The 15,147-nt window shown below is 37.5% G+C and overlaps 2 protein-coding genes, 1 long non-coding RNA gene and 9 other non-coding genes across 14 annotated transcripts in view; 10 read left to right on the forward strand and 2 right to left on the reverse strand.

The window, feature by feature from the left end:
* The window catches only part of LOC111442781 (F-box/LRR-repeat protein 15-like), a 7,756-nt gene extending 3,830 nt beyond the window's left edge, over window positions 1-3,926 (reverse strand). The window contains exons 1-5 of the mRNA XM_023080299.1: window positions 3,051-3,926; window positions 1,317-1,569; window positions 1,089-1,221; window positions 396-495; window positions 70-267 (exon numbers count right to left, since the gene is read on the reverse strand). Coding sequence (XP_022936067.1) covers window positions 70-267; window positions 396-495; window positions 1,089-1,221; window positions 1,317-1,569; window positions 3,051-3,520 — 1,154 coding nt within the window. The 5' untranslated portion in view covers window positions 3,521-3,926. The remainder of the gene's footprint in view (window positions 1-69; window positions 268-395; window positions 496-1,088; window positions 1,222-1,316; window positions 1,570-3,050) is intronic.
* Window positions 1-7,196, forward strand: part of LOC111442784 — an 11,602-nt gene extending 4,406 nt beyond the window's left edge. Inside the window, exon 2 of the long non-coding RNA XR_002710372.1 lies at window positions 6,897-7,196. This is a non-coding gene — a long non-coding RNA (uncharacterized LOC111442784). The remainder of the gene's footprint in view (window positions 1-6,896) is intronic.
* On the reverse strand, window positions 6,289-9,886 carry LOC111442782 (cytokinin dehydrogenase 7). 3 transcript variants are annotated; one of them, XM_023080301.1, is made up of 5 exons: window positions 9,099-9,886; window positions 8,704-8,979; window positions 7,608-7,870; window positions 6,545-6,861; window positions 6,289-6,514 (listed from the first exon to the last, which is right to left on the reverse strand). In XM_023080301.1, the coding sequence occupies exons 1-5, from the start codon at window positions 9,792-9,794 to the stop codon at window positions 6,489-6,491; spliced, it is 1,578 nt and encodes a 525-aa protein (XP_022936069.1). In that variant the 5' UTR covers window positions 9,795-9,886; the 3' UTR covers window positions 6,289-6,488. The 3 variants fall into 3 exon arrangements, with proteins under 3 accessions (XP_022936069.1, XP_022936071.1, XP_022936068.1); XM_023080303.1 differs by having other exon boundaries at window positions 6,289-6,511; window positions 6,542-6,861; XM_023080300.1 differs by having other exon boundaries at window positions 6,289-6,861.
* A 3,967-nt stretch (window positions 9,887-13,853) lies between these two features.
* On the forward strand, window positions 13,854-13,924 carry TRNAD-GUC. The gene has a single exon. It is a non-coding gene; the product is annotated as a tRNA-Asp (tRNA).
* An 81-nt stretch (window positions 13,925-14,005) lies between these two features.
* On the forward strand, window positions 14,006-14,077 carry TRNAD-GUC. Its single transcript has one exon. It is a non-coding gene; the product is annotated as a tRNA-Asp (tRNA).
* Window positions 14,078-14,155: 78 nt separating this feature from the next.
* Window positions 14,156-14,227, forward strand: TRNAD-GUC. Its single transcript has one exon. It is a non-coding gene; the product is annotated as a tRNA-Asp (tRNA).
* Window positions 14,228-14,308: 81 nt separating this feature from the next.
* TRNAD-GUC lies at window positions 14,309-14,380 on the forward strand. The gene has a single exon. It is a non-coding gene; the product is annotated as a tRNA-Asp (tRNA).
* An 81-nt stretch (window positions 14,381-14,461) lies between these two features.
* TRNAD-GUC lies at window positions 14,462-14,533 on the forward strand. Its single transcript has one exon. It is a non-coding gene; the product is annotated as a tRNA-Asp (tRNA).
* Window positions 14,534-14,614: 81 nt separating this feature from the next.
* On the forward strand, window positions 14,615-14,686 carry TRNAD-GUC. The gene has a single exon. It is a non-coding gene; the product is annotated as a tRNA-Asp (tRNA).
* Window positions 14,687-14,767: 81 nt separating this feature from the next.
* TRNAD-GUC lies at window positions 14,768-14,839 on the forward strand. The gene has a single exon. It is a non-coding gene; the product is annotated as a tRNA-Asp (tRNA).
* Window positions 14,840-14,920: 81 nt separating this feature from the next.
* Window positions 14,921-14,992, forward strand: TRNAD-GUC. Its single transcript has one exon. It is a non-coding gene; the product is annotated as a tRNA-Asp (tRNA).
* An 81-nt stretch (window positions 14,993-15,073) lies between these two features.
* TRNAD-GUC lies at window positions 15,074-15,145 on the forward strand. The gene has a single exon. It is a non-coding gene; the product is annotated as a tRNA-Asp (tRNA).
* The last annotated feature ends 2 nt before the right edge of the window (window positions 15,146-15,147 follow it).

Genomic DNA, 15,147 nt, shown 5'->3' on the forward strand with positions numbered 1-15,147 from the left:
CAAAAAAAAAAAAAAAAAACACTCAGCAATCAAATACATTTAGCATTAAGATGCATAGACAGTATCAACCTAACAGATACTCGCATAACACGACATTTAGTAAGATGAAGATGACGCAGTCTATCATGGCTTATAGGTATCTCTTGTGTAACATTAACTAGCGTAGAATCATTGACAGTCAAGCTCTTCAACAAATGGCACTCAGCCAGGGCGTGAAAAAAGGTATCTCCCAGTTGTCCTCTCCCCAGAGTTAAAACCTCCAGATTTCTGGAACAATGATAGAATAAAGAGCAACAGCAAAAAGATTCAAGATCAGGATAATAAAATAATAATAATAATGGTTTTTTTTTTTTTTTTTTTTTAAAAAAAAAAAAACAACAAATTGTGGTTATTACCTTAAAGAAGAAACTGCTTTCATGGCAAGCAAGTGAACAGCAGGTACACCAGAGATATTGACCTCAGTGGCATTTGGATATCTTCCACACATATCCTCAACTGCAGTCAAGATTTATAATCAATCAGAATGATATTAGAAAGTAAGGAACATAGAGAATATGATAGGATACTTGTTAATACAGAGGTACATAGAAATATGACCAGATAAATTTATACTATATGGAGGCCAGAAAGAAAAATGTGACTGGATAAAAGTAGGTTAAACATGAAATATAATTGAAAATGTCGCATTGGAACCAAAACTGCTACAGTGATTTGTCACATCCAATCACATTTGTGTAATTATGTCCAAAAATCATTTAAAAAATCAAAGCTATTTCTGAAGCTAAAAATAGCATGCAAGAAGTTCTTTCCTCTATATTATATATACCTAGTCAAAAAGATTTAGGGAGAAAAATCATACTGTGTGCTGAACACGAGCTCCATATATGTAACAGTCCTAGACTTTTAACATATCATGAGTGCTAAAGACAATCCAGACTCCGAATACTGGATCCTTCACGTTTTGAAGTTACATCATAACATATTGCCTCTATTTCCAAGAGGCAACCAAGATTTTTTAAATCATCTCAACTACTCTGGAAAATAAAAGGAAAACGCAGCAAATCAACCACTTGAAAAACAACACCTACATTGTTCCATGGATATGTTCCTATTTTCAAAATTCAAACACCTCCAGAAATCTTCGTGAGCACTAGCAGCTTGCCACTGCCTGCAGACTATAGCAGCTCGACAAAGATTGATGTGATCCAAGAAAGAGAAAACCTGATATTCATTATGAAATAACTTCATGTGAATAAGAAATCCAAGAAACAAAAAGATAGGCAAGAAAACAATCATAAATCTCTGGAGATGCATACCATGTGCAGTAAATCATCTGTGAGATCCATCCTTACTTCAAATCCTTCCGATTTACAGGTGTCATTCTCATTTATCCCATCATCTCTATCAAAACTAGATTCCAAGCCTTTGTCGGCATCAACTCTGCTTGATGTAGTACCATGGCATAGATATTCATTCCTAGTCATATTTGAAGATGATCCATTACTAAAATCAAAATCTCTCGCAGGATTTCCAGCACCCAAAGGCCATGAAGTTGCAAATGAGCTCTCACTGGGGAAGAATGAAAAGAAAAGAAAATAAGCAACAATCATTAGAGGTGAATAACAAGCATCCATTCATATTTTGCACTTATCAGCTGGTCTAACTTCTAAATTGTAGGTAACTAGATAGGGTGCTAACTTGCAAGAGCTAAGTGGTTGAGGAGAATGTGAATTATCCAGAATGAGAATTAGTGCACATACTAACAGTTTAGTTAACTCAGAGTTTACTCTTTTCTAAACTAGAAATCATAATCAACCACCGTGCGAAGGTCAGAGTTTCCAACAAAAGATCATATTTGGCAGAAAGACAAAATCACGAAAGATTCTACGAGTTCTGAGCCTATAACCACCTGGTTGAATTACCATTACGCTCATCCGTCAATGATAAACCTTACTGAAGACATTTTCTTAATTAGTAATGAAAAAATAGGATCAAAAATAGGTTTGCATATGAGTGAGATAAGTATATAACCAAGGTTAACAATGCTTCAAAATAGGACTCGTTTGGGCATATCCTGAAAACAATTTAAAAAGAACAGATTTGACAAAATATTTCAGATATTGTTTACTATCCAAATGGAGAAAAAGTTATGACTCAAATCTCATACACCTTTGATTTCCTGGATATAAATAAATCATGTATTAGGAGCACCTATGTGCATTGAGACGCCCTAACTATCGTTGTACATGAAGGGTTGCTTCAAAAAAACAACTAATAAGACGATCAAAAACAATAAACATACCCAATTTCTTTACTTATCATTTTTTTTAACTCATGTAAGAGGCAAAATAACAAAGATTGAACTTCCCAAAAATAAATAATTTTCTACTTCATGTAAAAGGAAACTTTTGCATTGTAAAGACTCACTCAGAAGACTTGAAACTGAAAGAGACTTCGAGATATCATCTTTGCACACCGTATGACATCTTCGAGAAAAGCCAAGATTTTTCAAGCAATACCTCACTTTTGATTAAAAACAAATTTTTTATTTTGAAATCGAGAAAAGATATGGAAAATACATTGACAAGACAAATAGTCTGCTAACAGCCTAATACATACACAATAAAAGATGCATGTTGGATAAGGTCGATATAAAACCATATTGCTTCATATAGATTCCACTTCAATTATTCAAGAAAAGAAAGTGCTATGCGATATAGATTTATATACAGAAGTGAAAATATAACAACAAAAACAGCAAATTATTCAGAGACTGCCCGCACAAATATAACAACAAAAAACATGCGTTGATAGCTATGTTACGAAGAACCCCGTAATCGTAAATGATAACATCGAAAAATGCTAACGATATCCATCCTAAAATTCCACAAAATCTGGTCCTAAATCCCACTAAAAATAAAATTTAAGAAAAACCCCAACACCCCTTATCAAAAATGGGGAAAAGAAGAAAAGGAAACCAAAAAAAAAAACGCCAATGTCACGACACCTTAGCATAATTCATATCCACAAGCAGTCTACTAGTGACTCACATGAACATGGAGTGAACTTTAGCGCGCTTATGGTGGGCATCCCGATCGCGTTCCTCATTAGAAGTCTCCATCGTAGAAGACAAGGCCAAAGCAGAGGCGCTACTGCTCTCTCCTCCCTCAGACTGATGCAGAATTCCAAAAGAAAAGTTCCAGGGATTGACAGCCCCACCACGGCCGCGCAGCTGATGGTCCCAATGAACACCACCATCGCCGTCATCGTGCATTGCTCTGACCATATCCTCAAACAATCTAAGCCGATCACCGTCGTGGCGGTCGGGCCCGTCAACAGCAATCGCAAGTGGGTTACTCCCACCAGAATCATCGCCATTTCGCATAATGCGATCAGAGTCATCCTGGTTCTCAAAATCCCCCTCACTCATCATGGGTTTCATTTCACCTTCCTTCTTCAGTTCCTCTTCCCTTTCGTCTTCTTCTGGAACGGTGAAGCACAAGCAGCACCAATTCGTCATACACTTGGACGCAAAGGCAAGGTATTGACACGAACCCTAACTCACGATCCCACACATTTCCAAGTATCCAGTCCCCCTCAAACCAAACAATTTCAAAATTAACCGAAACAAACAAAGCCCAGAGGCAGTGAAAACCCTAGAAAGATCAAAACGAACCCCCCCCACCAAGGATAAACAACACCCCGAGAATTGGGCGGCAAATCAAAACAGAAAATACACAAAATCAAGAGGGAAAAATAAATGGGAAACAAGAATTGAAAAACGGGGGACAAAGATAAGGAAGTGAAGAAGAAAAGAAGAGATTTGAATGGATCTGATCGGACCTGAGAGATGCTTCTGTTGTTGCTAGTGGTGATGTAATAATCCCAGAAATCCCAAATTTTAACAACAACGAAGGAAGGAAGGAAGGAAAGAGAGAAAGCATGGGGGGTGGGTATTTCGCGAGAAACGGCGTCGTACGGGTTCGAATAAAAAATAAATAAATAAAATGGAAAAATAGGGAAAAATTAGAGTGTGCGCGTGTGTTCAGATTCACAAAATCTGGGGCGTGGAGTTTGAAGAACACGCGCCAATAATTCGAACTAAAAATAGGAAAAAGATTGGGTGTTTGAAGGACAGGTTTGGCGTGAGGCAGCAGCGTTCCATGCCACTTCCCCACTCTCCCAAGTCAAACTCATTTCTTCATTGCCCATATCACTTCCATATATTTATAAACATTATTTTAAATTTTTTCTTTTTTAATACAGTTTAAATTTTAAATTAATTAAATCTTAATTTTCATATTATTCCGAGGTGCTGCTAGGTCAACTAAAAAAGTCGGGTATCATGTAAATTCATTTAAATTCTTTAGAGAATTCAAACGGACCTAAATGTATTTACAAATCAAACTCGTTTTAAACGAAAGGCCGTATGGGTCGGATCGGAGATGAAGACGAGCACGAAGAAGCGGGGCCCATAACAAGAGTGATGGAGAAAGGAGTGAGTGAGTGTGCGTGAGTTGATTTTAAGCATCCCATTTAAGAAACACACCTCATAGGTTGGGGTACACTATAACCTATACACACTTTTCTTTCTTTATTTCTTTCCATAATTTTTGTATATATATATATATATATATATATATATTTATTTATTTATTTATTTATTTATACAATAACATATATAAATGTTTTTAAAAAACGTTACATTATAATATATTTCAGAAGTGAACGTTCTTTCTATTTAAAAAAAAAAAAGACTATGGGCTGATCTAGTGGTCACTAAAACTCGAGTTTTGAATATTTTGGATGTGAAAGGTCAAATGTTTTGGTGATTACTTAATTGTCTGTATTTTTCAACAGCAACATGTTGTAGGGTTTTATTGTTCGTATAAAACAGTCGAGATGCGTAAACTAAGCTATGGTCACATACTCAACGAGGTTTCCACACTTTTATAAGAAATATTTTGTCGTGACATTGATATGTAATGGCCCAAAGTGAACAATATCTATTAACGGTGGACTTAAACCGTTACAAATGATATTAAAGTCAAACACCAGTAGTGTGCCAACGAGGACGTTAGGGATGGATTGCGAGATTCCACAGAACATTCATTCTAAATGCGTGGAGACTAAGCGATGCAAAACTGGTCAAAATAAACGATATCTATAAATAAATTAGGAATAATTACGGAGGTAATTTAATTTGGGAGGGGGCAAGATTGAGGAAGGAGGGGAAGAATGTGTTGGGTAATAAATAGACAGTGATAATTAATGAACATTTAAGGAATTAGCAAAAAAGGATTAAGGAACAGAATAATTACGGAACAAGCCACTCCGCTTTTTTTTTTTTCTTTATTTATTATTATTATTATTATTTTTCTTTTTTAGACAATTCAACGGCTGGCAAAAAAGGGGACAAGTGGGACCCACTCTCCATCCTTTTCAAATACGACGCCCAAAAATTCAATTCCACACTTCTTTCCCTTTCCCTCTCCCTCTCACCCCATTAAACCAAATTACAGATATTTATATTGTAAATTTTTTAAATAATTTTTTTAATAAAAACTATTTTTTTTTAAGAATAATAAATAGTGAGATATTTGATTTTCGAAAAAATAAATAAATAATTTTACAAATAAAATAGGTGGCGGGGGGACGAGAAAGGCTTCCCCATCACCGCCCCGTTGACATATGTAGCCGAAATGGTCGACAATTTCATTTTAAACCCTCCTATTTCTCAATTTTTATTTTCCAATAAAATAAATTTGACTTTTATTATTATTATTATTTTTTTCAGATCTCATCGAAATTATTATTATTATTATTAGTTGGACTTACACCTATATCATACAGAGGACATGTTTAGCAAATTGGGCTTCGTGATTTCTTCTAGGCCCAAGCCCAATAACATCAAACTCGGCCCAAATTCACCGTATGGGCCTCACAATTCAGCCCAGTTTAAAAAAAGAAAGAGAAGCCACAACTTTGGAATTGGAATAGAGTATCATAAAGTTCCTATTTTTTTTAAGGTATTTATAAACTTTAAACTACGTGAGCCAGTAGACGAAACTGTTGACATTTAAATTTAGAGAGCACGTTTATAATCATCGAGAATTTTTGGTAGTATTTTATGCACTTACTTTTTGTTTATACGAGAGATGCGATCCAAATCAAAATTCAAGCCAGAGAACCCGACCTAACGCACCAACTTTTAGAAGACGAGACATGTAACCACCGAGGTTTCTACTCGACAAAGCTAAGGTAAGAGACAAAAACCTACACATATTGGTGGCAATGGTGGCGCCTACCATTGAATTGCATTGATAGGCACCTTGAGCCAATGAGCTCTCGATAACATTTCAATTGGATACAAAATCCATGGCACTATTTGTCCTTTGGGTCAACTTTTTTTTAACAAAGGAAGCATGTCATCCAAGTCAAATCACTTTGCATCTTTGAGCAAAAGAATGAGCTTTCAAATTGATAGGCTAAGTTTGCTTTTGAAGCCAACAATATCAAGCTTTTTGTTTTAAAAATTGTAGCTTCGAGATCAAGGAATCTCGAGCAAAGATCTTTTGACGTGGAGCAAGGATGGCCATTGGATCAAACAATGTTTTTCTCTCAACGAATCTGCTCCATTGATTTCCAAAGTGAAGCTTCCACTCTTTTTCTGAATGGTAGTGTGGCAAATAGAGCTTGAAGTCGATGCAATTCACATGACATATATTGACAATTTCTCGATTTTGTTCCACTAACTTATCAACCAATGCAGGTCTCGGATTTGGTGGAGTGAATCGTAGTAACGCCACTAGGTAGAACACTTCACCTTCTGGTAATGTCACCGACGTTCGAGAATCCCACCTATTAAAAATTACAAAACATATAAGTCCAACGAGGAAAGAGAGAGAAGATCGAGATGATATGAATGGACCGATGAGAGGGTTATTTGGGAAATTTTGGTGGAAAATAATAAGAAAATCTCATATTCCTCAAAAGGTTATATTCTCATTACCCAATTTACCCCTTCCCTACACTCCCTCACCTATAAAGGCAAGTCCTTTATATAAACACCCCCATTACAAGGTGAGTCAATTTCCAAAAATTCTTCAATTTTTTTACACTCCAAAAACATGGGACCCACAGTATCTTTGTCCCACAAGTACGCTATTTTTTCTATTATTATTATTATTATCCAATTAAAAAAAACAACGTTAATGGGAATGTTTAAAGATAATGGCACACGTGCGAGAACTAGAGTCCCACGTGCGAGTGTTGAGGTGTTTGACCTACCTCAAATCTTAACCACCCAATCCTAAGACGTTCAGCAATTTGGTCAGCAAATCAGATTGAAGGGATCAGGTGACTTAAGGTTTAAGCCGAAACGTGACCGTTTTGGGCCCCATTTCCCATCCCTCTCCCTCTTGGCCCATGTGCACAGAAACGTCGTCGTTTAGCACTAAATCCCGCCTGGACATTTGCCCCACTCTTACGTGGCAGTAAGCATGCTTTGATCCCGTCGTACATAATTTCCCCCATCCTTTTCTTTTCTTTTCTTTTATGAACATTAAAAATAAACAAATAAAGGGAGGCGGGGGGGTAATACTTACCTGCTACGCAGAAGAGGATAGACGAGCATGGGCCCACCGACTCCATTTTTTAGGAGGGTCTTGAATACCGCACGATCAAAATTGACGATGTCTGATTTCGACACGAAGAGGTTAAGCCAAGGATGAGGAGCATCCCAAACGCCGTTGGCGATTGCTTCCTCCTCCGCACGCTTCACACGTGACAAAAATTGTACGTAGCTGAGGTCCACCTGGAATCTCAGCCCCTTCACATACCCAAGCCCACTCAACAACCTCTCAATATCCTGCCAAAAAATACCAAAATACGTGGGGAGGGGCATTTTCGTAATTCCATTAATAGCAAAACGACATCACTCCATTTACAGATTCCACAAAATGATGGCTTTTTGGCCACTTGTACGAAACTTATAGGGACCCTTGTGTCAGCAAAATCTCAAATGATCAGTGTTTTTACCAAACACTCCCTTCCCTTCCATTTTACGATTCTACCCCGCATTCTCGCATGTAATTACCAACCTACCCCCACAAATATAATAAACATTAGAATTAAAAACAGTGCCATCCTCGTAATTAGGAATAGATACTCTGGGCAGTTATGGGAGCTGCCCGATGTCAGAAAATCCAATGGAAGATACATTAATATCGTATTGTCAGTTTTCGTTTTTTGTTTCCCCCCAAAACTAAATAACAGCCTCACAATATATTAAATTAAATATTACGCCTCCATCAATAAAGGAAAGGTCGTCGTTTTATGGTTTAGATAATGATGACTAAGACGAAGAAATAAAAAATCCCAAGCTTTATACGAGTGAGAGCTCTTATGACTGCCTTTGACCTCGTCACTGTCCGCCGCTGGAATTTTAATTAAATTATTAAAATAAAATTCCACCTCATCCCCCTTAAGGGCCCACTCACCCCTATTCCAATGGTCAAAATCCACTACCTTCACTAAAGTCAAAAACCCAGTCATTTTTTTTACGACAATTATACGTGTGTGCCTCTGTAAGCATTTACATACCCGACCCCACAGATTGTCTAAAGATCCGACGGTCACAAATTTCTTTATCATTAATATAATTATAATAATACTAATAGATTTTATTATTGTTTTTTTTACCGTGTCGACGGTTGAGACTTGGTCGTTGTTCCGGTAGTGGACGGCGACTTCGAGGCAGTAGAGAACCGAACCGGCGGTTTCCGGTAAATGAGATGAGTCGAAGATAGCACCGGAGGCTAACGGCACTGTGGATCTTCCGGTCAATGGGTCGTCGTTGTTGGAAAAAACGAAGCCTTCCACGTAATCAAACGAGTCGCCTTCCGGCCGCCGTACTAAGGATTCAGCATCGCCGGCGAACGTTTCGAACTCATCGTAAACCAATCTAATCCACCGTACCTAATTAAAAAACCCATTTAATTAAACCCAAATTACGTAACGTAAACGAGTAGCTCATGCAGCTAATAATGGGATTAAACCAAAAAAAGCCACGAAATTAGTGGTAATAATGGGATTACCATATCCGGCGCTGGCTGAAGCAAAACACGAGCTCTTGTGATGATCCCAAACTGACCCAAACCGCCGAGAACGCTAAAAAACAATTCCGAATTTTCATTTTCGGAACAAATTAGAATATCCCCTTTTCCAGTCACGACTTCTAATTCAGCCACGTTGGAAATTTGTGGGCCGTACCGGAAGGCCTGGCCGCTAACGCCGCCGTTCGACAAAGTCCCACCGACGGTTAAGCTAAGGTAATCAGTCCAAGACCTGGGAGCCAATCCATAACTCGAAACGCAGCGTTTCAAGACGTCTTCCCATAATGCCCCTCCCGATACGTCGGCGTAGGTCAGTCCATTAATCTGGACGATACGGAAATGATCCTCCATCGCACGCATGTCCACAACCAGCCCTTGATCTGCCATCGCCTGGCCGTTGATTGAGTGGCCGTTACCCCTCGCCGCCACCGTCAGATTAGATGACTGTAAAGCCGATTTCACTACCTTCGCCACATCATCGGCGCCGGCTGGTCTCACTAAAGCCAACGGTGTTATTGAATGCAGTCCCCCGAAATCCTTACCGGCTAAACCAGTGTCCCGTGAGTCGGTGCTGACGCCGCCTTGTAGTTGAAGCTCTAGAGCCTCGCACAGAGAGGACCCGTCGTGTGGCCGGCGGGAATCAGTGTCTTGTATAAACGGTTCCAGGTAAGCAATCATCGTCGCCGGCGTAGGGCTATAAATAATGGAAGTGGGAATTTTTTTTTTTTTTTTTCTTCTTTCTTTTCGGATTTTATGAATTGTGCTGCTACTAGTAACGTTTTAGGAACATAGGCGCTTTAAATAGCGACCCGAGGAAGAATTGAGGCTTTATTTATTTATTTTTATTTTTAATAATTTATTGTTATTTTTTGGGGGTTAATTCCACTGTATTTCTAATGTTCTATGGCTTCATCTTACCTTCAATATTTCGTTGAATTTCTTGTCCTATCGACATCTCTGTCTGCCACTCCCATATTCCCACATTTTTTTCTTCTCCCTTTTAATTAATAATAATTCTTTTTAATATATTTATCCCCCACCCCTAACTCTTATCCTTTTAATCTTTAAATTAATACATAAATTATATTAATAAACACAGTTAAATTGCGTCTTTCATAAAAAGAATTAGATGAATACCTCTTCTTGTAAGACAGTAGTGAACCGTGATGGGCCCATAATCTATAGGTCCCAATATCACATAAAAGTTCGATAAATACCACTCCGTAACAGACAGTGGTGTAGCGTGGTGGACCCATAACTTACAAGGTGTTAAAATCATAACATGGCTCTGATACCATCTAGTTGATAAATTTAAGAGATGAATAATTAAATCTGTTAGTTTTTACATCACGAGCTGAATCACATAGCATGAAAAAAAAATTATAAATATATATTTAAAAAGAAACAAGAGATTATCACGTGCTGAGGTGTAATTAGATAATTGGGTAACTACAAGAGATGGGTGTCCTGTTTTGTTTTATTTGGGTGATTTAAAAGTGCTTTTAAATCTTATTTATGAATAGATTAAGGCTTAAATTGAGTGATTATAAAAATATAATATAAATAAAAATAGAACATTAGTTCAACTTTTTGATTTATACTTTACTTTGGTCGTGTCGTCATAGTTGGATTTGGCCAATGAACTGGCGCCACGTACTCGTGTTTCGTGAAATTTAATTTGGCTTTTGGCCCTTCATTTTCCACTCAATTTACTTATAATATAAATTTAAAAGCATATTATATCATATTATATATTTATTATTATCACGTCAACGCAAATACGACATTTCAACTACATTTGTCGACCAAACATTTTTATTTAATATCATTTAATTTTCCCCTTTCGTCCCCTCTCCTTAAAATAACAATTAATTTATAGGACCCATTTTTTCCCTTTCTTTTTATCATTATTATTTTTAGGAATCACTTAATTTAATAACAAAATTTAAATATTGTCATACAAGTAAATACCATGCCCATTTGCATTTTGCACATAAATATATTTGTAAGAAGGCATGCTCGGACATCGAAATCGTTAAAATAAAATAAATCTCAATTAAAAATATATTTTTTTATTATTATTTTGATATAAATTTTTAAATATGATGAATTTGTTCGGGTTTTTGTAAAGATTTTATTTTGAAAATATTAAGATTTTTAATTAAAAGAACAGCATTTTTTTTAATCAAATATGTTATTTGTTATGATATGAAAAAAAAAAAATATATATATATATAGTGAAATACTTTAATCAAAGTTTTCAGGGATTAAAGACTTTATTTTATAATTAAGTTGAATTATTGAAAGTCAAAGGGAGGGGAGAAAGTCAACGAAAAAGAGCCATGGGAGTTGAGAAACCAAGTGCAACAAATAAAAATTCAAACAACAAATACGTGAGCAGATTGATGGAAAAAAATAAAAATAATTTCAAGTCAAACGCCCTAGAGAGATGGAGAAGAAAAGTAATCAAGATCAACGGATGTAGTCGATCAATACGAACCGTTGATTTTCCATACATAAATAAATGGAAAGTCAAAGGCAGGTGTTGGGACGGCTGTGAGTGGCGTAGGTCACTTGATAGTGTCACTCTAACTCATTTCTTCTACTATTATTTTTCTCTAAAATTATTTGTCAATTAAATTACTTTTATTACATAAATAATTACCCTTTAAGAACTCGAGATGACGCTAAGAAGTATCGTGAGAACGTTAAGATCATGACGACATATGGTTCAAAAAGTACGACCGTGAAGAATTTTATATTATGATGTAATTTAAATTGACTTGTTTTATAAAATACTGTAAATTTGATCAAACGATATTATGCACTAAACTATTTGTTACGGGTTCGAACCAAATCTGAACATTTGTTCAATTGGGCATCAAGACGTTATAGTCTAACGTAACGTAGGTCAAATCCACTTTGACCACTAAACATTCTATAGGTCGAGACATTTTTTTTTCTCTTTTGAAGAGTAATATGCACGGATCTTGTATGAAAACGCTTATCCATATTCAATCAACTCTTTCCCTCCAAACCCGAACCAATTTTCGTATAAAATATATAATTAAAAAAAGAATAATAATATGGTGAAATTACAATAAAGTAAGGTGGAGAGAGATTAAAAAAAGGAAACTCTTTATGATATATATAAATGATTTAAAAATAGAAATATATGTACAATATAAAAAGGGCAAAATGGGGAGAGGACAATATCGAGAATAAAAGACGAGAGAACAGCCAAAACTAGTATTTCCATGTCCGTTTGTGTTGTTTTTACGAAAATATCCTTACAATTATTTATTTATTTTTTATTTTATTTTTATAAATTTATTATTTGTACACCTTTTTCCTTTTGCAATGTAACGCCAATCCCACATAAGAATCCGAGGCATGCATTACACCTTTATAAAAGTTGAAACTTTTTAAAAAAATAAATAAAAAAGTGAATTAATTTTTTTTTTTTTGTTAACTTTTTTTTTCTCAAACAGTTAAAGACAGCTCTCCCTTTTTACACCTTATTTCCATTCCAATACCGATAAAACTTCCATATTAAGTTAACTCCGGTCTAGGGGCAAAACTGGAATTAAAAAAAAATAAAAGTTGCCCGACACATTCAAATCAATACGACAAATAAGGGACTAGTCCACGTCTTTAGCATGGATTTACCTTTATTAACTAACATGACATTATATTTCTATATAGTTAATTAAAAATATGAGGACTAATATGTACATTTTAAGAAATAGTAGAAAATAAAAGGGTATAATTTATTAAAAATGGTAAGCAGCACGTTACTAAAATGTTAAAGAAATAAGTTATTGTAGTATAGTGGTAAGTACTGCGTGACCTGGATTCGGTACCCGGCAGCTGCGTTTATATTTTTGCGAATTGTTTTCGAAACGACGTCGTCTCAGATTAGCTTGGATTTTTTAATGGTAACTTTGTTACGTCAAAAAGTCGTAGTATAGTGGTGAGTATTCTCGCTCGTTACACAGGTGACCAAGGTTCGATCCCCAGCAATGGCGTTTATAGCTGAATATTTTTTAAATGACGTCGTCTTGGTCTAGCTTCGGTTTTTTGATGGTAACTTTGTTATATCAACAAGTTGTTGTAGTATAATGGAGGGTATTCCCACTTGTCACGTGGGTGACTTGGGTTCGATCCCCAGCAACGGCATTTTATTTTTGCGGAATATTTTTTAAACGACGTCGTCTTGGTCTAGCTTCGGTTTTTTGATGGTAACTTTGTTATACCAACAAGTCGTTGTAGTATAGTAGTGAGTATTCCTGCCTGTCACGTGTGTGACTCGGGTTTGATCCCCACCAACGGCATTTTATTTTTGCGGAATATTTTTTAAACGATGTCGTCTTGGTCTAGCTTCGGTTTTTTGATGGTAACTTTGTTATATCAACAAGTCGTTGTCATATAGTGGTGAGTATTCCTGCCTGTCATGCGGGTGACCCGGGTTTGATCCTCGGCAATGGCATATTATTTTGGTGGAATGTTTTCAAACGACGTCGTTATGCACTGGGTTCAGATCTTTATGGTAACTTCTTTATAACAACAGGTTGTTGTAGTATAGTGGTGAGTATTCCTGCCTGTCACGCGGGTGACCCGGGTTCGATCCCTGGCAACGGCGGATTATTTTGGCGGAATGTTTTCAAACGACGTCTTCATGCTCTGGCTTCGGATCTTTATGCTAAGATCTTTATAACAAGTTGTTCTTTATAACAAGTCGTTGTAGTATAGTGGTGAGTATTCCCGCCTGTCACGCGGGTGACCCGGGTCGATCCCCGGCAACGGCGGAATATTTTGGCGGAATGTTTTCAAACGACGTCGTCATGCTCTGGCTTCGGATCTTTATGGTAACTTCTTTATAACAACAAGTCGTTGTAGTATAGTGGTGAGTATTCCCGCCTGTCACGCGGGTGACCCGGGTTCGATCCCCGGCAACGGCGGATTATTTTGGCGGAATGTTTTCAAACAACGTCGTCATGCTCTGGCTTCGGATCTTTATGGTAACTTCTTTATAACAAGTCGTTGTAGTATAGTGGTGAGTATTCCCGCCTGTCATGCGGGTGACCGGGGTTCGATCCCCGGCAACTGCGGATTATTTTGGCGGAATGTTTTCAAACGACGTCGTCATGCTCTGGCTTCGGATCTTTATGGTAACTTCTTTATAACAACAAGTCGTTGTAGTATAGTGGTGAGTATTCCCGCCTGTCACGCGGGTGACCCGGGTTCGATCCCCGGCAACGGCGGATTATTTTGGCGGAATGTTTTCAAACGACGTCGTCATGCTCTGGCTTCGGATCTTTATGGTAACTTCTTTATAACAACAAGTCGTTGTAGTATAGTGGTGAGTATTCCCGCCTGTCACGCGGGTGACCCGGGTTCGATCCCCGGCAACGGCGGATTGTTTTGGCGGAATGTTTTCAAACGACGTCGTCATGCTCTGGCTTCGGATCTTTATGGTAACTTCTTTATAACAACAAGTCATTGTAGTATAGTGGTGAGTATTCCCGCCTGTCACGCGGGTGACCCGGGTTCGATCCCCGGCAACGGCGGATTATTTTGGCGGAATGTTTTCAAACGACGTCGTCATGCTCTGGCTTCGCGTCTTTATGGTAACTTCTTTATAACAACAAGTCGTTGTAGTATAGTGGTGAGTATTCCCGCCTGTCACGCGGGTGACCCGGGTTCGATCCCCGGCAACGGCGGATTATTTTGGCGGAATGTTTTCAAACGACGTCGTCATGCTCTGGCTTCGGATCTTTATGGTAACTTCTTTATAACAACAAGTCGTTGTAGTATAGTGGTGAGTATTCCCGCCTGTCACGCGGGTGACCCGGGTTCGATCCCCGGCAACGGCGGATTATTTTGGCGGAATGTTTTCAAACGACGTCGTCATGCTCTGGCTTCGGATCTTTATGGTAACTTCTTTATAACAACAAGTCGTTGTAGTATAGTGGTGAGTATTCCCGCCTGTCACGCGGGTGACCCGGGTTCGATCCCCGGCAACGGCGTT

Source organism: Cucurbita moschata, unplaced genomic scaffold, assembly GCF_002738365.1.
Source record: "Cucurbita moschata cultivar Rifu unplaced genomic scaffold, Cmos_1.0 Cmo_Scf00005, whole genome shotgun sequence".
NCBI lineage: Eukaryota > Viridiplantae > Streptophyta > Magnoliopsida > Cucurbitales > Cucurbitaceae > Cucurbita > Cucurbita moschata.